Source organism: Carcharodon carcharias, chromosome 12, assembly GCF_017639515.1.
Source record: "Carcharodon carcharias isolate sCarCar2 chromosome 12, sCarCar2.pri, whole genome shotgun sequence".
Classification (NCBI taxonomy): domain Eukaryota; kingdom Metazoa; phylum Chordata; class Chondrichthyes; order Lamniformes; family Lamnidae; genus Carcharodon; species Carcharodon carcharias.
In genome coordinates, this window is record NC_054478.1 from 5,683,648 (window position 1) to 5,706,147 (window position 22,500).

Here is a 22,500-nt window from a genome sequence, read left to right on the forward strand (position 1 = left end):
AGCAAGAAGGAGGTCAGACCAAACACTGGATCTCCCCATCCCCTCGTCCAATCAGGATGCTGCCAGCTCGGTTAGGATCCAGGTGTTGGGCAGTGGATCTCTCATCGAGTCACTGGTTGAGGTTTCAGGTTTCTTTTAAGTGCATTTCTTGGGTCGAGAGAAATCTCCTTAATTTGTGATTAGAAAGGGCATCGCGGGTTGTTAAAAATACACTGAACCACCCAACCTTGCAGCATTTCTCTTTTAAAAAAAACAAATTTCAATCAAAAAAGGATGATTCTTTTGTAGAGATTGAAAAGCCAAAAATAAAGCTCACGCAGGCTCAACCAATCCTGATGTCTCAGAAAATAATAACATACTATTTTTTTTTCAATTATTATACTTTAAGGTTTTGATGCACTCACTGTCAAAGGTTTATAATCTTTAGTCAGCCGACCACTCATGAAGAGAAACCTCTGGAGACGGTCAGCTGGTTGGAAAAGAGCCAATAAATTCGGAGAGGATGGTCAAGGTGAAGGGACATCAGTCGCTCTCAAAGCTGTGACACTGAAAGTCATGATGTATAAAATCTGAGCTGGGTAACTTGAGCCCATTCTTGTTCACACACCAGCACAGTCCCCGCCGTTTTCCCTTCGATGGTTTGCACTGTAAAAAAAAAAGGAATCAAATTTAAAACTCACCGTTCACCCTGAGGGAACCCCAAAATTGGTCAAGAACACCGCCCTTTGACCTGTGACACCCAGGGCCCTGTCCAGGTGAGCAGCAGGAGGGTCATAGGAGCACAGGGGTGGGGGTGGGGGGGCCGTCGGAGGCCATTCAATCCCTGCAGCTTGTTGCTCAGGGCCTGTGTGAAGTGTGAGGAGGATAGTGATAGCTTTCCAGGGGGACACGAGCTGACAGAATGGGCAGATGAACTGTAACGCAGAGAAGTGTGAATTGATGCATTTTCATCGGGAGAATGAAGAGGGACAATATAAAACAAAGGGTCCATTTCTAAAGGGGGTGCAGGAGCACAGTGACCTGGGCGATTGGACAAGTTGAGAAGGCAGTTGAAAAGGTGCACTGGACCCAGGCTTTATTAATAGGGACACGGAGTACGAGAGCAAGGTGGTTATGGTGAACTTGTCCAGCCTCAGCCGGAGAATTGCGTCCAGTTCTGGGCGCTGCACTGTGGGAAGGATGCGAAGGCATTGGAGAGAGTGCAGAAAAGAGATTCATGGGGATGGTTCCGGGGATGAGGAACTTCAGCTATAAAGACAGATTGGAAAAGTTGTGTTTTCCTTGGAGAAATGAAGTTTGGCAGGAGACTTGATTCAAAATGGTGAGGGGTCTGGACAGAGTAGATCAGGAGAAACTGTTCCCATTGGCGGAAGGATGGAGAGGCAGAGGACACAGGTTTAAAGTGATTGGTGGAAGAAGCGAAGGTGACATGAGGGAAATCTTTTGCCCACAGCGAGTAGTTAGGGTCTGGAACACACTGCCTGAGAGCGTGGTGGAGGCAGGTTCAAATGAAGCATTCAAAAGGGAATTGAATAAGCATCTGAAGGGCAATAAATATAGGGGAAGGGACAGGGGAATGGTATTAGCTAAATGGCTCTGACAGAGAGCTGGTATAGACATGAAGGGCTGAATGGCCACCTTCTGTGCTATAATCATTCTGTGATTCTAGGGGGGCCATTTAATCCCCAAAGCCTTTTGCCTTGGAAGAAGATACAAGACCTGCTCCTCAAACAGGTTACACGGTAAAATGAGCAGAACGCAGGAGTTCCAGGGATTGTTTTCACAGGAGCACAAAAGGTTAAGAGGAGACATGGTTGAGTTTATTTAATCATTGAAACATCTTGAGATATTACTTGGGATTAGTTTAGCATTCATACAGGGCTATGGGGAGAGAGTGGGGCAGTGGGATTAGTTTGGGGGTTGAAACAGGGTTATGGAGAGAGAGCGGGGCAGTGGGAATAGTTTGGGGATTGATACAGGGCTATGGAGAGAGAGTGAGGCAGTGGGATTAGTTTGGGGATTGATACAGGGCTATGGGGAGAGAGTGGGACAGTGGGATTAGTTTGGGATTGATACAGGGCTATGGGGAGAGAGCGGGGCAGTGGGATTAGTTTGGGATTGATACAGGGCTATGGGGAGAGAGCGGGGCAGTGGGATTAGTTTGGGGATTGATAGAGGGCTATGGGGAGAGAGTGGGACAGTGGGATTAGTTTGGGGATTGATACAGGGCTATGGGGAGAGAGTGGGACAGTGGGATTAGTTTGGGATTGATACAGGGCTATGGGGAGAGAGCGGGGCAGTGGGATTAGTTTGGGATTGATACAGGGCTATGGGGAGAGAGCGGGGCAGTGGGATTAGTTTGGGGATTGATACAGGGCTATGGGGAGAGAGTGGGACAGTGGGATTAGTTTGGGGATTGATACAGGGCTATGGGGAGAGAGCGGGGCAGTGGGATTAGTTTGGGGATTGATACAGGGCTATGGGGAGAGAGCGGGGCAGTGGGATTAGTTTGGGGATTGATACAGGGCTATGGGGAGAGAGCGGGGCAGTGGGATTAGTTTGGGATTGATACAGGGCTATGGGGAGAGAGCGGGACAGTGGGATTAGTTTGGGATTGAAACAGGGCTATGGGGGGAGAGCAGTGCAGTGGGATTAGTTTGGGATTGATACAGGGCTATGGGGGGAGAGCAGTGCAGTGGGATTAGTTTGGGGATTGATAAAGGGCTATGGGGAGAGAGCGGGGCAGTGGGATTAGTTTGGGATTGATACAGGGCTACAAGGAGAGAGCGGGGCAGTGGGATTAGTTTGGGATTGATACAGGGCTACAAGGAGAGAGCGGGGCATTGGGATTAGTTTGGGATTGATACAGGACTATGAGGAGAGAGCGGGACAGTGGGATTAGTTTCGGGATTGATACAGGGCTATGGGGAGAGAGCGGGACAGTGGGATTAGTTTGGGATTGATACAGGGCTATGGGGAGAGAGCGGGGCAGTGGGATTAGTTTGGAGATTGATACAGGGCTATGGGGAAAGAGTGGGGCAGTGGGATTAGTTTGGGATTGATACAGGGCTATGGGGAGAGAGTGTGGCAGTGGGATTAGTTTAGGGATTGATACAGGACTATGGGGAGAGAGCGGGACAGTGGGATTAGTTTGGGGATTGATACAGGGCAATGGGGAGAGATTGGGACATTGGGATTAGTTTGGTGAGTGATACAGGGCTATGGGGAGCGAGCGGGACAGGGGGATCAGTTTGTGGATTGACACTGGGCTATAGCGAGAGAGCGGGGCAGTGGGATTAGTTTCGGATTGATACAGGGCTATGGGGAAAGAGTGGGGCAGTGGGATTAGTTTGGGATTGATACAAGGCTGTGGGGAGAGAGCAGGGCAGTGGGATTAGTTTGGGGATTGATACTGGGATATGGGGAGAGAGCGGGACAGTGGGATTAGTTTGGGGATTGATACGGGGCTATGAGGAGAGAGTGGGGCAGTGGGATTAGTTTGGAGATTGATACAGGGCTATGGGGAGAGAGTGGGGCAGTGGGATTAGTTTGGGGATTGATACAAGGCTATGGGGAGAGAGCAGGGCAGTGGGATTAGTTTGGGATTGATACAGGGCTATGGGGAGAGAGCGGGGCAGTGGGATTAGTTTGGGGATTGATACAGGGCTATGGGGAGAGAGTGGGGCAGTGGGATTAGTTTGGGGATTGATACAGGGCTATGGGGAGAGACCAGGGCAGTGGGATTAGTTTGGTATTGATACAAGGCTATGGGGAGAGAGCGGGGCAGTGGGATTAGTTTGGGATTGATACAAGGCTATGGGGAGAGAGCGGGACAGTGGGATTAGTTTAGCATTCATATAGCGCTATTGGGAGAGAGCAGGGCAGTGGGATTAGGTAGGGATTGATACAGGGCTATAGGGATAGAGCGGGGCAGTGGGATTAGTTTGGGGATTCATACAGGGCTACGGGGAGAGAGCGGGATAGCGGGATTAGTTTGTGCATTGACACTGGACTATGGGGAGAGAGCAGGGCAGTGGGATTAGTTTCGGATTGATACACGGCTATGGGGAAAGAGTGGGGCAGTGGGATTAGTTTGGTGAGTGATACAGGGCTATGGGGAGCGAGCGGGACAGTGGGATCAGTTTGTGGATTGACACTGGGCTATAGCGAGAGAGCGGGGCAGTGGGATTAGTTTCGGATTGATACAGGGCTATGGGGAAAGAGTGGGGCAGTGGGATTAGTTTGGGATTGATACAAGGCTGTGGGGAGAGAGCGGGGCAGTGGGATTAGTTTGGGGATTGATACAGGGCTATGGGGAGAGAGTGGGGCAGTGGGATTAGTTTGGGGATTGATACTGGGATATGGGGAGAGAGCGGGGCAGTGGGATTAGTTTGGGGATTGATACAAGGCTATGGGGAGAGAGTGGGGCAGTGGGATTAGTTTGGGGATTGATACAGGGCTATGGGGAGAGAGCGGGGCAGTGGGATTAGTTTGGGGATTGATACAGGGCTATGGGGAGAGAGCGGGGCAGTGGGATTAGTTTGGGGATTGATACAGGGCTATGGGGAGAGAGTGGGGCAGTGGGATTAGTTTGGGGATTGATACAGGGCTATGAGGAGAGAGTGGGGCAGTGGGATTAGTTTGGGGATTGATACAGGGCTATGGGGAGAGAGCGGGGCAGTGGGATTAGTTTGGGGATTGATACAGGGCTATGAGGAGAGAGCGGGGCAGTGGGATTAGTTTGGGGATTGATACAGGGCTATGGGGAGAGAGTGGGACACTGGGAATAGTGTGGGATTGATACAGGGCTATGGGGAGAGAGCGGGGCAGTGGGATTAGTTTGGGGATTGATACAGGGCTATGGGAGAGAGCGGGGCAGTGGGATTAGTTTGGGGATTGATACAGGGCTATGGGGAGAGAGTGGGGCAGTGGGATTAGTTTGGGGATTGATACAGGGCTATGGGGAGAGAGCGTGGCAGTGGGATTAGTTTGGGGATTGATACAGGGCTATGGGGAGAGAGCGGGACAGTGGGATTAGTTTGGGGATTGATACAAGGCTATGGGGAGAGAGCGGGGCAGTGGGATTAGTTTGGGGATTGATACAGGGCTATGGGGAGAGAGCGGGACAGTGGGATTAGTGTGGGATTGATACAGGGCTCTGGGGAGAGAGTGGGGCAGTGGGATTAGTTTGGGATTGATACAGGGCTATGGGGAGAGAGCAGGGCACTGGGTTTAGTTTGGGGATTGATACAGGGCTCTGGGGAGAGAGTGGGGCAGTGGGATTAGTTTGGGATTGATACAATGCTATGGGGAGAGAGTGGGGCAGTGGGATTAGTTTGAGGATTGATACAGGGCTCTGGGGAGAGAGCAGGGCAGTGGGTTTAGTTTGGGGATTGATACAGGGCTCTGGGGAGAGAGCGGGGCAGTGGGATTAGTTTGGGGATTGATACAGGGCTATGGGGAGAGAGTGGGGCAGTGGGATTAGTTTGAGGATTGATACAGGGCTCTGGGGAGAGAGTGGGGCAGTGGGATTAGTTTGGGGATTGATACAGGGCTATGGGGAGAGAGCGGGGCAGTGGGATTAGTTTGGGGATTGATACAGGGCTATGGGGAGAGAGCGGGGCAGTGGGATTAGTTTGGGGATTGATACTGGGCTATTGGGAGAGAGTGGGGCAGTGGGATTAGTTTGGGATTGATACAGGGCTCTGGGGAGAGAGTGGGGCAGTGGGATTAGTTTGGGGATTGATACAGGGCTATGGGGACAGAGCGGGGCAGTGGGATTAGTTTGGGAATTGATACAGAGCTATGGGGAGAGAGTGGGACAGTGGGATTAGTTTGGGAATTGATACAGGGCTATGGGGAGAGAGTGGGGCAGTGGGATTAGTTTGGGAATTGATACAGGGCTCTGGGGAGAGAGTGGGGCAGTGGGATTAGTTTGGGGATTGATACAGGGCTATGGGGACAGAGCGGGGCAGTGGGATTAGTTTGGGAATTGATACAGAGCTATGGGGAGAGAGTGGGACAGTGGGATTAGTTTGGGATTGATACAGGGCTCTGGGGAGAGAGTGGGGCAGTGGGATTAGTTTGGGGATTGATACAGGGCTATGGGGACAGAGCGGGGCAGTGGGATTAGTTTGGGAATTGATACAGAGCTATGGGGAGAGAGTGGGACAGTGGGATTAGTTTGGGAATTGATACAGAGCTATGGGGAGAGAGTGGGGCAGTGGGATTAGTTTGGGGATTGATACAGGGCTATGGGGAGAGAGCGGGGCAGTGGGATTAGTTTGGGGATTGATACAGGGCTATGGGGAGAGAGCGGGGCAGTGGGATTAGTTTGGGGATTGATACTGGGCTATTGGGAGAGAGTGGGGCAGTGGGATTAGTTTGGGATTGATACAGGGCTCTGGGGAGAGAGTGGGGCAGTGGGATTAGTTTGGGGATTGATACAGGGCTATGGGGACAGAGCGGGGCAGTGGGATTAGTTTGGGGATTGATACAGGGCTATGGGGACAGAGCGGGACAGTGGGATTAGTTTGGGGATTGATACAGAGCTATGGGGAGAGAGTGGGACAGTGGGATTAGTTTGGGAATTGATACAGGACTATGGGGAGAGAGCAGAGCTGTGATGGGATGATTGCCAGATGCTGTTTCATTCTATGAAAAGAGCCAATCTGTCAGTTTTAGCGAGCTCTAGCTGTACTCACTTACCTGTTTCCTTTTGTACAAGCCCTTGCGATCACAGTTTGGGATGTAAACCTCATGTGGACTCAAGTAAGCAGCTTTCTTCAGATTCTGCATCACAAGCTCCATCTGCCTGCGGCATGGACCCTAGACATTCAACAGTAAAATCAGTTACCCCCAGAGCAGAGAGAAAACATCCACAACATATTCCATTGTCAATCAGCTGATACCCAGCCAGGCTCAATTGGGCCATGCATGTGTGTTTCTGCTGCACACAATCCTGCTCCGATCTTCTTCATCTCAGCTGTATACCCTTCTATTCCTTTATTCCTCATCTGTCTAGCCAGCGTCCCCTTGAACATACCGACGCTATTCAGCTCAGCCACTCCCTGTGGGAGCGAGTTCCCACTCTCAGGGTAAAGATATTTCTCCGGAATTCCCAATTGGATTTATTAATGACTATTTGTATATTTATGATACAATTTTTAGATTTCTTTGCAAATGTAGGAATTGTGAACAGTGAGGAGGACAGTAAAAGACTTTGGGAGGTCCCAGTCAGGGAGGAGGGATGGGCAGAAATGTGGTAGATGGAAGTTTAACAAAGAAAAGTGAGTCATTCTGGTAGGAGGAATAGGCAGAGGCACTATAAAGTAAATGTGACAATTCTAAAGAGGGCGCAGGAACATAGAGAGCTCGGGCTGAATGGACAGGAATCATTGAAGGTGGCAGCATGAGTTGGGGAGCTGTTAAAAAAGGATTTGGGATCCTTGGCTTTATTTCCAGAGGGATAGATTACACAAAATGAGGAAGTTATAATAAACCTTTTACAAGTTACTGGTTAGACCCCAGCTGGAGGATTGTGTCCCAATTCTGGGTCCCACCCTTTAGGAAGAATTTTCAGGCCTTGGAGAGGGTGCGGAGGAGATTTACCAGGATGGGAGCAGGGATGAGGGACTTCAGTTAATGTGGAGAGACTGGAGAAGCTGGGATTGTTCTCCTTAGAGCAGAGAAGGTTAAGGGGGGAGATTTAATCGAGGTGTTCAAAATCATGAGGGGTTTAGATAGAGTGAATAAGGAGAAACTGTTTCCAGTGGCAGGAGGGTGGGTAACCAGAGGGACACAGATTGAAGAGAATCGGTAAAAGATCCAGAGGGAGAGATTGGAATTTTACACAGTGAGTTGTTGTGATCTGGAAGGCGCTGCCTGAAAGGGCGGTGGAAGCAGATTCAATAGGAACTTTCAAAAGGGAATTGGATAAATAGGTGAAGAGGGAAAATTTGGGGGGATTTGGAGAAAGAGCAGGGGGAGTGGGACTGATTGAATAATTCTTTCAAAAGCCCAGCACAGGGTGCGCAGGGCTGAGTGGATCCATGAATCAGTGAAGAATAAGGGAAGGAGGGAGCAGACCTCAGTGCCTGCTCTGTGTGGTGTGGTGTGTGCTCCCAGAGATGGAGGTACCACACTCCCCTCTCACTTACAAGTTCCGATTCCTGTTTGTGGCCAGGGAGACGCCGGTCATGTGAGGTGTTCTCAGAGGATGAGATGATCTTGGAGATGCGCAGTCTCTTCTGACGATCCTTTTTCAACGCCTCCACCTTGTGATTGGATAGGCGACTATGCTTCTTAGGCAATGGTTTGGAGTTGTAACCTTCCTCAGCTGTATCCATGGAGATCGATTGCTCAACCTCAGGAGATTCCTTCTCTGCAACAAATGCCAAAGAACAAAGTTGTAATAAATCATTGCACCGGCAGAGAGTCAGTACTGAGGGAGCGCTGCACTGTCAGAGGGTCAGTACTGAGGGAGTGCTGCACTGTCAGAGAGTCAGTCCTGAGGGAACATTGCACTGTCAGGGGGTCAGTACTGAGGGAGTGCTGCACTGTCAGAGGGTCAGTACTGAGGGAGTGCTGCACTGTCAGAGGGTCAGTACTGAGGGAGTGCTGCACTGTCAGAGGGTCTGTACTGAGGGAGTGCTGCACTGTCAGAGGGTCAGTACTGAGGGAGTGCTGCGCTGTCAGAGGGTCAGTACTGAGGGAGTGCTGCACTGTCAGAGGGTCAGTACTGAGGGAGTGCTGCGCTGTCAGAGGGTCAGTACTGAGGGAGTGCTGCACTGTCAGAGGGTCAGTACTGAGGGAGTGCTGCACTGTCAGAGGGTCTGTACTGAGGGAGTGCTGCACTGTCAGAGGGTCAGTACTGAGGGAGTGCTGCGCTGTCAGAGGGTCAGTACTGAAGGAGTGCTGCACTGTCAGAGGGTCAGTACTGAGGGAGTGCTGCACTGTCAGAGGGTCAGTACTGAGGGAGTGCTGCACTGTCATATGGTCAGTATTTGTATAAGATGTTAAACCGAGATCACTAATTCAGGTCGGTGTGTTTTCCCTGATGGATTGAAAAATATTTATCACTGAGGCAACGTCATTATATGTAGATTATCGTGTTATTATCATTGTTACTTATTCCTCATCGCAAATCAGTTGTCCTTTCTCAGTAAATCTATCAGTGACTACACGTCAAAAACTGTTTAAAAGTTCTATGGAATCTCAACCCAAATTAACATGATGGTCTGTCCGCAAGCATTACCCAAACCTCCCTGTCGCTTACCATTTCAACACTCCACCCTGCCCTCATGCCCACATGTCTGTCCTTGGCTTGCTGCATTGTTCCAATGAAGCTCAACGCAAACTGGAGGAACAACACCTCATCTTCCCACTAGGCACTTTACAGCCTTCCGGACTGAATATTGAGTTCAACAACTTCAGATCATGAACTCTCTCCTCCATCCCCACCCCCTTTCCGATCCCCTTTTTCCAATAATTTATCATTTTTTTACAAATATAATTTTCTTTTCACACCTATTTTTAAATTTATTTCAATCTATTCTTTCATCTCCACCTTTTAGCCCATTTCAATCCCTTCCCCACACCCAACCCCCACTAGGGCTATCTGTCCCTTGCTTGTCCTGTTTGCTACCCTTAATGTCCCCATTAGCACATTCCTTAGATAATATCACCACCTTCAACACCCCTTTGTGCTTTTGTCTTTGACATCTTTGGCAATCTCTTCTTGGTCTCTATCACTAGCCCCCCCTATCCAGCCCTACCTGTCCCACTTCCCACTTCCCACTAACAGCTTCTATTTCATCTCATTTCTATATTTCTCAGTTCTGTCGAAGGGTCATGAGGACTCGAAACGTCAACTCTTTTCTTCTCCGCCGATGCTGCCCTCAGTTCTGATGAAGGTTCAAACGGACTTGAAATGTCAGTTCTGTTCCTCTCCGTGGATGCTGTCAGACATGCTGAGTTTTTCCAGGTAATTCTGTTTTTGTTCTGAGTTTATCCAAGTATTTTTGTTTTTTTTTAACATGATGGATGGTGGAGCACAGTACAGCACGGGGTTAGATACAGAGTAAAGCTCCCTCTATACTGTTCCCATCAAACACTCCCAGGACAGGTACAGCACGGGGTTAGATACAGAGTAAATCTCCCTCTATACCGTCCCCATCAAACACTCCCAGGACAGGTACAGCACGGGGTTAGATACAGAGTAAATCTCCCTCTACATCGTCCCCATCAAACACTCCCAGGACAGGTACAGCACGGGGTTAGATACAGAGTAAAACTCCCTCTACACTGTCCTCATCAAACACTCCCAGGACAGGTACAGCATGGGGTTAGATACAGAGTAAATCTCCCTCTACATCGTCCCCATCAAACACTCCCAGGACAGGTACAGCACGGGGTTATATACAGAGTAAAGCTTCATCTACACCGTCCCCATCAAACACTCCCAGGACAGGTACAGCACGGGGTTAGATACAGAGTAAATCTCCCTCTACACTGTCCCCATCAAACACTCCCAGGACAGGTACAGCACGGGGTTAGATACAGAGTAAATCTCCCTCTACACTGTCCCCATCAAACACTCCCAGGACAGGTACAGCACGGGGTTAGATACAGAGTAAATCTCCCTCTACATCGTCCCCATCAAACACTCCCAGGACAGGTACAGCACGGGGTTATATACAGAGTAAAGCTCCCTCTACACCGTCCCCATCAAACACTCCCAGGACAGGTACAGCACGGGGTTAGATACAGAGTAAAGCTCCCTCTACACTGTCCCCATCAAACCCTCCCAGGGCAGGTACAGCACGGGGTTAGATACAGAGTAAATCTCCCTCTACACTGTCCCCATCAAACACTCCCAGGACAGGTACAGCACGGGGTTAGATACAGAGGAAAGCTCCCTCTACACCGTCCCCATCAAACACTCCCAGGACAGGTACAGCACGGGGTTAGATACAGAGTAAATCTCCCTCTACACTGTCCCCATCAAACACTCCCAGGACAGGTACAGCACGGGGTTAGATACAGAGTAAATCTCCCTCTACACTGTCCCCATCAAACACTCCCAGGGGAGGTACAGCATGGGGTTAGATACAGAGTAAAGCTCATTCTACACTGTCCCCATCAAACACTCCCAGGACAGGTACAGCACGGGGTTAGATACAGAGTAAATCTCCCTCTACACAGTCCCCATCAAACACTCCCAGGACAGGTACAGCACGGGGTTAGATACAGAGTAAAGCTCCCTCTACACTGTCCCCATCAAACACTCGCAGGACAGGTACAGCACGGGGTTAGATACAGAGTAAATCTCCCTCTACACCGTCCCCATCAAACACTCCCAGGACAGGTACAGCACGGGGTTAGATACAGAGTAAATCTCCCTCTACAGTGTCCCCATCAAACACTCCCAGGACAGGTACAGCACGGGGTTAGATACAGAGTAAAGCTCCCTCTACACTGTCCCCATCAAACACTCCCAGGACAGGTACAGCACGGGGTTAGATACAGAGTAAATCTCCCTCTACACTGTCCCCATCAAACACTCCCAGGGGAGGTACAGCATGGGGTTAGATACAGAGTAAAGCTCATTCTACACTGTCCCCATCAAACACTCCCAGGACAGGTACAGCACGGGGTTAGATACAGAGTAAATCTCCCTCTACACAGTCCCCATCAAACACTCCCAGGACAGGTACAGCACGGGGTTAGATACAGAGTAAAGCTCCCTCTACACTGTCCCCATCAAACACTCGCAGGACAGGTACAGCACGGGGTTAGATACAGAGTAAATCTCCCTCTACACTGTCCCCATCAAACACTCCCAGGACAGGTACAGCACGGGGTTAGATACAGAGTAAATCTCCCTCTACACCGTCCCCATCAAACACTCCCAGGACAGGTACAGCACGGGGTTAGATACAGAGTAAATCTCCCTCTACACTGTCCCCATCAAACACTCCCAGGACAGGTACAGCACGGGGTTAGATACAGAGTAAAGCTCCCTCTACACTGTTCCCATCAAACACTCCCAGGACAGGGACAGCACGGGGTTAGATACAGAGTAAATCTCCCTCTACACCGTCCCCATCAAACACTCCCAGGACAGGTACAGCACGGGGTTAGATACAGAGTAAATCTCCCTCTACACCGTCCCCATCAAACACTCCCAGGACAGGTACAGCACGGGGTTAGATACAGAGTAAAGCTCCCTCTACACTGTCCCCATCAAACACTCCCAGGACAGGTACAGCACGGGGTTAGATACAGAGTAAAGCTTCATCTACACCGTCCCCATCAAACACTCCCAGGACAGGTACAGCATGGGGTTAGATACAGAGTAAATCTCCCTCTACACTGTCCCCATCAAACACTCCCAGGGGAGGTACAGCATGGGGTTAGATACAGAGTAAAGCTCATTCTACACTGTCCCCATCAAACACTCCCAGGACAGGTACAGCACGGGGTTAGATACAGAGTAAAGCTCCCTCTACACCGTCCCCATCAAACACTCCCAGGACAGGTACAGCACGGGGTTAGATACAGAGTAAATCTCCCTCTACACCGTCCCCATCAAACACTCCCAGGACAGGTACAGCACGGGGTTAGATACAGAGTAAATCTCCCTCTACACCGTCCCCATCAAACACTCCCAGGACAGGTACAGCACGGGGTTAGGTACAGAGTAAAGCTCCCTCTACACTGTCCTCATCAAACACTCCCAGGACAGGTACAGCACGGGGTTATATACAGAGTAAATCTCCCTCTACACTGTCCCCATCAAACACTCCCAGGACAGGTACAGCACGGGGTTAGATACAGAGTAAATCTCCCTCTACACTGTCCCCATCAAACACTCCCAGGACAGGTACAGCACGGGGTTAGATACAGAGTAAATCTCCCTCTACACTGTCCCCATCAAACACTCCCAGGACAGGTACAGCACGGGGTTAGATACAGAGTAAATCTCCCTCTACACTGTCCTCATCAAACACTCCCAGGACAAGTATGAATTTTTGTTCGATTATCCCTCCCTAACAGCACTGTGGGTGTACCTACACCACAGGGACTGCAGCGGCTCAAGAAGGCAGCTCACCACCACCTTCTCAAGGGCAATTAGGGATGGGCAATAAATGCTGGTCCAGCTAGCAAAGACCCACATCCCATAAATGAATCATAAAAAGCTTACATTTGACCAGCTTGTTTCCATTCTCTCCAATCTGCGCAGTTTTAAGATTGTGGCTGTCCTTTCCCTGATTTGAATCTTCCCATCACCCAGTGTGTGAATAGAGACACTGGGAGTGGAGACACTGTAATGTTTGCAGCTTGTGAGATTACAGGAGAGGTGTCTGGGTGTCACTTTACTTCTGATCTTTCCCACATCTGTCACCACCCCCCCAATCCCACCCCCATCCCTCCATGTGAGTCTCAACCAACTGACTGATATTCAGCTGCAGATCAGGGAAATGTAAACCATACAGTGAAAGTTCAGCGAGTGAAACAAACAGATCTGTTCCTGCTCCCTGAACCTCCGAATCTTCTGTACAACTGACTTTTTTCAGTTCTCATCCGCCTGGAACCTTGCCATGTAATCATACCCTCCCCTGTCTGTGTAACCTCCTCCAGCTGCATAATTCTCAGAGAACCCTGTGTCCACAATTCTGACCTCTTGTACACCCTGATTTTAACCGTGACACCAATGGCAGCCATGCCTTCAGCTGCCTGGGTCCCAAACTCCGGAATTCCCTCCCTGAACCTCATCATGATCCACCTTGTCCCCCTCCCAGGACACTGTTAAAAACCTGCCTCTGTGACCAATCTCTTGCTGACCTGTTCTGATAGCTCCCATTGTAGCCAGGGGTCAGATTTAGCTTCAAAATGATTCTGCCAAGCAGCTGGGATGTTTTATAATGGGAAAGGGGACTATATAAATGTAAGCTGTTGTTTCTCTGGCAACTGGGTTTGGTCAGCAGGGAGTTGGAGAGGGGGAGAATTGTGCTCTTGTATATTTCTCTGTGGCACTGTGAGAAGCTGGGGGTCTCCGGGGAAGAGACTGTGAGAAGCTGGGGGTCTCCGGGGAAGAGACTGTGAGAAGCTGGGGGTCTCCGGGGAAGAGACTGTGAGAAGCTGGGGGTCTCCGGGGAAGAGACTGTGAGAAACTGGGAGTCTCCAGGGAAGAGACTGTGAGAAACTGGGGGTCTCCGGGGAAGAGACTGTGAGAAGCTGGGGGTCTCTGGGGAAGAGACTGTGAGAAGATGGGGGTCTCCGGGGAAGAGACTGTGAGAAACTGGGAGTCTCCAGGGAAGAGACTGTGAGAAGCTGGGGGTCTCCGGGGAAGAGACTGAGAAGCTCGGGGTCTCCAGGGAAGAGACTGTGAGAAGCTGGGGGTCTCCGGGGAAGAGACTGTGAGAAGCTGGGGGTCTCCGGGGAAGAGACTGTGAGAAGCTGGGGGTCTCCGGGGAAGAGACTGTGAGAAGCTGGGGGTCTCCGGGGAAGAGACTGTGAGAAGCTGGGGGTCTCCGGGGAAGAGACTGTGAGAAGCTGGGGGTCTCCGGGGAAGAGACTGTGAGAAACTGGGAGTCTCCAGGGAAGAGACTGTGAGAAACTGGGGGTCTCCGGGGAAGAGACTGTGAGAAGCTGGGGGTCTCTGGGTAAGTGACTGTGAGAAGATGGGGGTCTCCGGGGAAGAGACTGTGAGAAACTGGGAGTCTCCAGGGAAGAGACTGTGAGAAGCTGGGGGTCTCCGGGGAAGAGACTGAGAAGCTCGGGGTCTCCAGGGAAGAGACTGTGAGAAGCTGGGGGTCTCCGGGGAAGAGACTGTGAGAAGCTGGGGGTCTCCGGGGAAGAGACTGTGAGAAGCTGGGGGTCTCCGGGGAAGAGACTGTGAGAAGCTGGGGGTCTCCGGGGAAGAGACTGTGAGAAGCTGGGGGTCTCCGGGGAAGAGACTGTGAGAAGCTGGGGGTCTCCGGGGAAGAGACTGTGAGAAGCTGGGGGTCTCCGGGGAAGAGACTGTGAGAAGCTGGGGGTCTCCGGGGAAGAGACTGAGAAGCTCGGGGTCTCCAGGGAAGAGACTGTGAGAAGCTGGGGGTCTCCGGGGAAGCGACTGTGAGAAGCTGGGGGTCTCCGGGGAAGAGACTGTGAGAAGCTGGGGGTCTCCGGGGAAGAGACTGTGAGAAGCTGGGGGTCTCCGGGGAAGAGACTGTGAGAAGCTGGGGGACTCCGGGGAAGAGACTGAGAAGCTCGGGGTCTCCGGGGAAGAGACTGTGAGAAGCTGGGGGTCTCCGGGGAAGAGACTGTGAGAAGCTGGGGGTCTCCGGGGAAGAGACTGTGAGAAGCTGGGGGTCTCCGGGGAAGAGACTGTGAGAAGCTGGGGGTCTCCGGGGAAGAGACTGTGAGAAGCTGGGGGTCTCCGGGGAAGCGACTGTGAGAAGCTGGGGGTCTCCGGGGAAGAGACTGTGAGAAGCTGGGGGTCTCCGGGGAAGCGACTGGGCCCTGCTGTTGCTTTCACCTGGGATCCTCTTGGTGAATTCTGCCACCACCATCAACACAAGAACAAATGTTGGAGTGTGGGTCTTTCACCGGAATACAGGGTGTCCACTCTCTCAGATTCACTTGTTCTCCAGTGTCCTCATTAATAACAGGACTTTCTAGTGAAATGCCGCTGTTTTGCAAAAGGTTTAGAACTCCAGTGAATCAGTTTGTCTTTCAGCCCCAACCCCACAGACATCGTTCACTCTGGAGACTGCACCACCTCCAGCTGCAAACAGGGGCCAGGGTCCAAGCAGGGTTCTAAATATATAAGGGCAGTGGTGAAATGTACCCTCCACAGATGATAGATAGCCTGTGGAAAATCCAAGAAAGCTCACCCGAGTACAAAATTACTTCAGGAGTCGCCCAGCATCCAGGGCTGGACAGTTACAGGTGCAGGTGTCAGGAGCAGAACCATGTGTGGAGTTTGAATGGAGAAGCAGAGAGTGTGGGAAGACAGATCTGTAAAGAGCTGCTCCTCCAATCACAGGCTCCGTCTCTCCCGTCCTGCTCCAGCTCCTCCAATCACAGGCTCCGTCTCTCCCGTCCTGCTCCAGCTCCTCCAATCACAGGCTCCGTCTCTCCCGTCCTGCTCCAGCTCCTCCAATCACAGGCTCTGTCTCTCCCGTCCTGCTCCAGCTCCTCCAATCACAGGCTCCGTCTCTCCCGTCCTGCTCCAGCTCCTCCAATCACAGGCTCCGTCTCTCCCGTCCTGCTCCAGCTCCTCCAATCACAGGCTCCGTCTCTCCCGTCCTGCTCCAGCTCCTCCAATCACAGGCTCCGTCTCTCCCGTCCTGCTCCAGCTCCTCCAATCACAGGCTCTGTCTCTCCCGTCCTGCTCCAGCTCCTCCAATCACAGGCTCTGTCTCTCCCGTCCTGCTCCAGCTCCTCCAATCACAGGCTCCGTCTCTCCCGTCCTGCTCCAGCTCCTCCAATCACAGGCTCCGTCTCTCCCGTCCTGCTCCAGCTCCTCCAATCACAGGCTCCGTCTCTCCCGTCCTGCTCCAGCTCCTCCAATCACAGGCTCTGTCTCTCCCGTCCTGCTCCAGCTCCTCCAATCACAGGCTCCGTCTCTCCCGTCCTGCTCCAGCTCCTCCAATCACAGGCTCTGTCTCTCCCGTCCTGCTCCAGCTCCTCCAATCACAGGCTCTGTCTCTCCCGTCCTGCTCCAGCTCCTCCAATCACAGGCTCTGTCTCTCCCGTCCTGCTCCAGCTCCTCCAATCACAGGCTCTGTCTCTCCCGTCCTGCTCCAGCTCCTCCAATCACAGGCTCCGTCTCTCCCGTCCTGCTCCAGCTCCTCCAATCACAGGCTCCGTCTCTCCCGTCCTGCTCCAGCTCCTCCAATCACAGGCTCTGTCTCTCCCGTCCTGCTCCAGCTCCTCCAATCACAGGCTCCGTCTCTCCCGTCCTGCTCCAGCTCCTCCAATCACAGGTTACTTCCCTCTTGCTCTTGCTTATCCTCCAGAGACAGAATCTGTGATTGGAGGAGCAGTGAGAGCAGGAGTGAGGGAACCTCTAATTGGTGGAGCAGTGAGAGCGGGAATGAGGGAGCCTCTGATTGGAGGAGCAGTGAGAGCGGGAGTGAGGGAACCTCTAATTGGTGGAGCAGTGAGAGCGGGAGCAAGGGAGCCTCTGATTGGAGGAGCAGGAGTGAGGGAACCTCTAATTGGAGGAGCAGTGAGAGCGGGAGCGAGGAAGCCTCTGATTGGAGGAGCTGTGGGAGAGGGAGTGAGGGAGCCTCTGATTGGAGGAGCAGTGAGAGCGGGAGCGAGGAAGCCTCTGATTGGTGGAGCTGTGGGAGAGGGAGTGAGGGAGCCTCTGATTGGTGGAGCAGTGAGAGCGGAGGCGAGGGGGCCTCTGATTGGAGGAGCGGGAGCGAGGAAGCCTCTGATTGGAGGAGCAGTGGGAGTGTAGTAAAAGGAGGCTGTGATTGGATGGGCTGGAGCAGGATGGGAGAGACAGAGCCTGTGATTGGAGGAGCTGGAGCGAGGAAGCCTCTGATTGGAGGAGCAGTGAGAGCAGGAGTGAGGGAACCTCTAATTGGTGGAGCAGTGAGAGCGGGAGCAAGGGAGCCTCTGATTGGAGGAGCAGGAGTGAGGGAACCTCTAATTGGTGGAGCAGTGAGAGCGGGAGCGAGGAAGCCTCTGATTGGTGGAGCTGTGGGAGAGGGAGTGAGGGAGCCTCTGATTGGAGGAGCTGTGGGAGAGGGAGTGAGGGAGCCTCTGATTGGAGGAGCAGGAGTGAGGGAACCTCTAATTGGAGGAGCAGTGAGAGCGGGAGCGAGGAAGCCTCTGATTGGTGGAGCTGTGGGAGAGGGAGTGAGGGAGCCTCTGATTGGAGGAGCAGGAGTGAGGGAACCTCTAATTGGAGGAGCAGTGAGAGCGGGAACGAGGGAGCCTCTGATTGGAGGAGCAGTGAGAGCGGGAGCAAGGGAGCCTCTGATTGGAGGAGCAGGAGTGAGGGAGCCTCTGATTGGTGGAGCAGTGAGAGTGGGAGCAAGGGAGCCTCTGATTGGTGGAGCAGTGAGAGCGGAGGCGAGGGGGCCTCTGATTGGAGGAGCGGGAGCAAGGGAGCCTCTGATTAGAGGAGCAGTGAGAGCGGGAGCGAGGGAGCCTCTGATTGGAGGAGCAGTGAGAGCGGGAGCGAGGAAGCCTCTGATTGGTGGAGCAGTGAGAGCGGGAGCGAGGAAGCCTCTGATTGGAGGAGCTGTGGGAGAGGGAGTGAGGGAGCCTCTGATTGGTGGAGCAGTGAGAGCGGAGGCGAGGGGGCCTCTGATTGGAGGAGCAGTGGGAGTGTAGTAAAAGGAGGCTGTGATTGGATGGGCTGGAGCAGGACGGGAGAGACAGAGCCTGTGATTGGAGGAGCAGGAGTGAGGGAGCCTCTGATTGGTGGAGCAGTGAGAGCGGAGGCGAGGGGGCCTCTGATTGGAGGAGCTGGAGCGAGGAAGCCTGTGATTGGAGGAGCAGTGAGAGTGTAGTAAAAGGAGGCTGTGATTGGATGGGCTGGAGCAGGACGGGAGAGACAGAGCCTGTGATTGGAGGAGCAGTGAGAGCGGGAGCGAGGGAGCCTCTGATTGGAGGAGCAGTGGGAGTGTAGTAAAAGGAGGCTGTGATTGGATGGGCTGGAGCAGGATGGGAGAGACAGAGCCTGTGATTGGAGGAGCAGTGAGAGCGGGAGCGAGGGAGCCTCTGATTGGAGGAGCAGTGAGAGTGTAGTAAAAGGAGGCTGTGATTGGATGGGCTGGAGCAGGATGGGAGAGACAGAGCCTGTGATTGGAGGAGCTGGAGCGAGGAAGCCTCTGATTGGAGGAGCAGTGAGAGCGGGAGCGAGGGAGCCTCTGATTGGAGGAGCAGTGAGAGCGGGAGCGAGGAAGCCTCTGATTGGAGGAGCAGTGGGAGTGTAGTAAAAGGAGGCTGTGATTGGATGGGCTGGAGCAGGATGGGAATGATTGGGGTTGAAAGCAAAATGAAGAATTCTCAGGTTGAAGAGATAAAGAGACAGAAAGATTTCTCTTCAGAGCAGAATCTCACCACTCCGGTGACAAGTATTTTCCTGCCTTTGGAGTTATTTACTTTTCAGCCAAGTTGTGTGTTTTTTATTGAGGGGATAAAAGGGCTGGAGGTGGGGGTGGGGTGTGGGGGTGGGGGTGTGGGGTGTGGGGGTGGGGGTGGGGGGTGGGGTGTGGGGGTGGGGGTGGGGGTGTGGGGGTGTGGGGGTGGGGGTGTGGGGGTCGGGGTGGGGGTGTGGGGTGTGTGGGGCTGGGGGTGGGGGTGTGGGGGTGTGGGTGGGGGTGGGTGTGGGGGGTGTGTGGGGGTGGGGGTGTGGGGGTGGGGGTGTGGGGTGTGTGGGGGTGGGGGTGTGGGGGTGGGGGTGTGGGGGTGGGGGTGTGGGGGTGGGGGTGGGGGTGTGGGGTGTGTGGGGCTGGGGGTGGGGGTGTGGGGGTGTGGGTGGGGGTGGGTGTGGGGGGTGTGTGGGGGTGGGGGTGGGGGTGGGGGTGTGGGTGGGGGTGTGGGGTGTGTGGGGGTGGGGGTGTGGGGGTGGGGGTGGGGGTGTGGGGTGTGTGGGGGTGGGGGTGTGGGGGTGGGGGTGGGGGTGTGGGGGTGTGGGTGGGGGTGTGGGTGGGGGTGTGGGTGGGGGTGTGGGGGTGTGGGTGTGGGGGTGGGGGTGGGGGTGTGGGGTGTGTGGGGGTGGGGGTGTGGGGGTGGGGGTGGGGGTGGGGGTGGGGGTGTGTGGGGCTGGGGGTGGGGGTGTGGGGGTGGGGGGTGTGGGGGTGGGGGTGGGGGTGTGGGGTGTGTGGGGGTGGGGGTGGGGGTGGGGGTGTGGGGGTGGGGGTGGGGGTGTGGGGTGTGTGGGGGTGGGGGTGGGTGTGGGGGTGGGTGTGGGGGGTGTGTGGGGGTGGGGGTGGGGGTGGGGGTGTGGGGTGTGTGGGGGTGGGTGTGGGGGGTGTGTGGGGGTGGGGGTGGGTGTGGGGGTGGGGGTGTGGGGGGGGGGGGTGTGGGGGTGGGGGTGGGGGTGTGTGGGGGTGGGGGTGTGGGGGTGGGGGGTGTGGGGGTGGGGGTGGGGGTGTGTGGGGGTGGGGGTGTGGGGGTGGGGGGTGTGGGGGTGTGGGTGGGGGTGTGGGTGGGGGTGTGTGGGTGTGTGGGGGTGGGGGTGGGGGTGTGGGGGTGTGGGGGTGTGGGTGGGGGTGTGGGTGGGGGTGTGGGGGTGGGGGTGGGGGTGGGGGTGTGTGGGGGTGGGGGTGGGGGTGTGGGGGTGTGGGGGTGTGGGTGGGGGTGTGGGGGTGGGGGTGGGGGTGGGGGTGTGTGGGGGTGGGGGTGGGGGTGTGGGGGTGTGGGGGTGTGGGTGGGGGTGTGGGTGGGGGTGTGGGGGTGGGGGTGTGGGGGTGTGTGTGTGGGGCTGGGGGTGGGGGTGTGGGGGTGGGGTGTGTGGGGGTGGGGGTGGGGGTGGGGGTGTGGGGTGTGTGGGGGTGGGTGTGGGGGGTGTGGGGGTGTGTGTGTGGGGCTGGGGGTGGGGGTGTGGGGGTGGGGTGTGTGGGGGTGGGGGTGGGGGTGGGGGTGGGGGTGTGTGGGTGTGTGGGGGTGGGGGTGGGGGTGTGTGGGTGTGTGGGGGTGGGGGTGGGGGTGTGGGTGGGGGTGTGTGGGTGTGTGGGGGTGGGGGTGGGGGTGTGGGGGTGGGGGTGTGGGGTGTGTGGGGGTGGGTGTGTGGGTGTGGGGGTGGGGGTGGGGGTGGGGGAGTGGGGGTGGGGGGTGTGGGGGTGTGGGTGGTGGTGTGTGGGTGTGAGGTGGTCTGGGTGGGGGTGTGGGGGTGGGGGTGTGGGGTGTGTGGGGGTGGGTGTGGGGGGTGTGTGGGGGTGGGTGTGGGTGGGGGTGTGGGGGTGGGGGGTGTGGGGGTGGGGGTGGGGGTGTGGGGGTGGGGGTGGGGGTGTGGGGTGGGTGGGGGTGTGGGTGGGGGTGTGGGTGGGGGTGTGGGTGGGGGTGGGGGTGGGGGTGGGGGTGTGGGTGGGGGTGTGGGTGGGGGTGTGGGGGTGTGGGGGTGGGGGGTGTGGGGGTGGGGGTGGGGGTGTGGGGTGTGTGGGGGTGTGGGTGGGGGTGTGGGTGGGGGTGTGGGTGGGGTTGTGGGGGTGTGGGGGTGGGGGGTGTGGGGGTGGGGGTGGGGGTGTGGGGTGTGTGGGGGTGTGGGTGGGGGTGTGGGTGGGGGTGTGGGGGTGGGGGTGGGGGTGTGGGGGGTGTGGGGGGTGTGGGGGTGTGGGTGGGGGTGTGTGGGTGGGGGTGTGTGGGGGTGTGGGGGTGTGGGGGTGGGGGTGGGGGTGTGGGTGGGGGTGTGGGTGGGGGTGTGGGGGTGTGGGTGGGGGTGTGGGGGTGGGGGTGGGTGTGTGTGGGGGTGTGGGTGTGTGGGGGTGTGGGGGTGGGGGTGTGGGTGTGGGTGGGGGTGTGGGGGTGTGGGGGTGTGTGGGTGGGGGTGTGTGGGGGTGTGGGGGTGTGGGGGTGGGGGTGGGTGTGTGTGGGGGTGTGGGTGTGTGGGGGTGTGGGGGTGGGGGTGTGGGTGTGGGTGGGGGTGTGGGGGTGTGGGGGTGTGTGGGTGGGGGTGTGTGGGGGTGTGGGGGTGTGGGGGTGGGGGTGGGTGTGTGTGGGGGTGTGGGTGTGTGGGGGTGTGGGGGTGGGGGTGTGGGTGTGGGTGGGGGTGTGGGGGTGTGGGGGTGTGTGGGTGGGGGTGTGTGGGGGTGTGGGGGTGTGGGGGTGGGGGTGGGGGTGTGGGTGGGGGTGTGGGTGGGGGTGTGTGGGGGTGGGGGTGTGGGGGTGTGGGGGTGTGGGTGGGGGTGTGGGTGGGGGTGTGGGTGTGGGTGGGGGTGGGGGTGTGGGTGTGGGGGTGTGGGTGGGGGTGGGGGTGGGGGTGTGGGTGGGGGTGTGGGGGTGGGGGTGGGGGTGGGGGGTTGGCTGTCACCCTGAGGTTTAACTTTTAAATTACCAGGAAAGAAACAGCGACCTCTCCAGCTCTTCAGTCACCGGAATGTTCTGATTTCAATTTTAAAAAAACGAGCATTAGGATGTCAGCTCGTCCATCGCTGGATCTGGCAAAGAGAGAGGGACAGAGAGAGTGAGGGACGGAGGGAGAGAGGGAGGGAGGGAGAGAGAGGGAGAGAGGGAGTGAGGGACGGAGGGAGAGAGGGACAGAGAGAGAGAGACAGAGAAAGAGAGAGAGGGACAGAGAGAGTGAGGGACGGAGGGAGAGAGGGAGGAGGGAGAGAGGGAGGGAGGGAGAGAGAGAGAGGGACAGAGAGAGAGAGACAGAGAAAGAGAGAGAGGGACAGAGAGAGTGAGGGACGGAGGGAGAGAGGGAGGGAGGGAGAGAGGGAGGGAGGGAGAGAGGGAGGGAGGGAGAGAGAGAGAGGGACAGAGAGAGAGAGAGAGGGAGGGACAGAGAGAGAGAGAGAGAGGGACAGAGAGAGAGAGGGA

At 55.3% G+C, this 22,500-nt stretch overlaps 1 protein-coding gene across 1 annotated transcript in view; it reads right to left on the minus strand.

Moving 5' to 3' along the window:
* The window catches only part of LOC121284606 (insulin-like growth factor-binding protein 5), a 50,060-nt gene that overhangs the window by 283 nt on the left and 27,277 nt on the right, over positions 1-22,500 (minus strand). Inside the window, exons 2-4 of the mRNA XM_041200108.1 lie at positions 8,160-8,383; positions 6,709-6,828; positions 1-645 (exon numbers count right to left, since the gene is read on the minus strand). The exon at positions 1-645 is cut by the window's left edge and continues 283 nt beyond it. Of these exons, the coding sequence (XP_041056042.1) occupies positions 523-645; positions 6,709-6,828; positions 8,160-8,383 (467 nt within the window). The 3' untranslated portion in view covers positions 1-522. The remainder of the gene's footprint in view (positions 646-6,708; positions 6,829-8,159; positions 8,384-22,500) is intronic.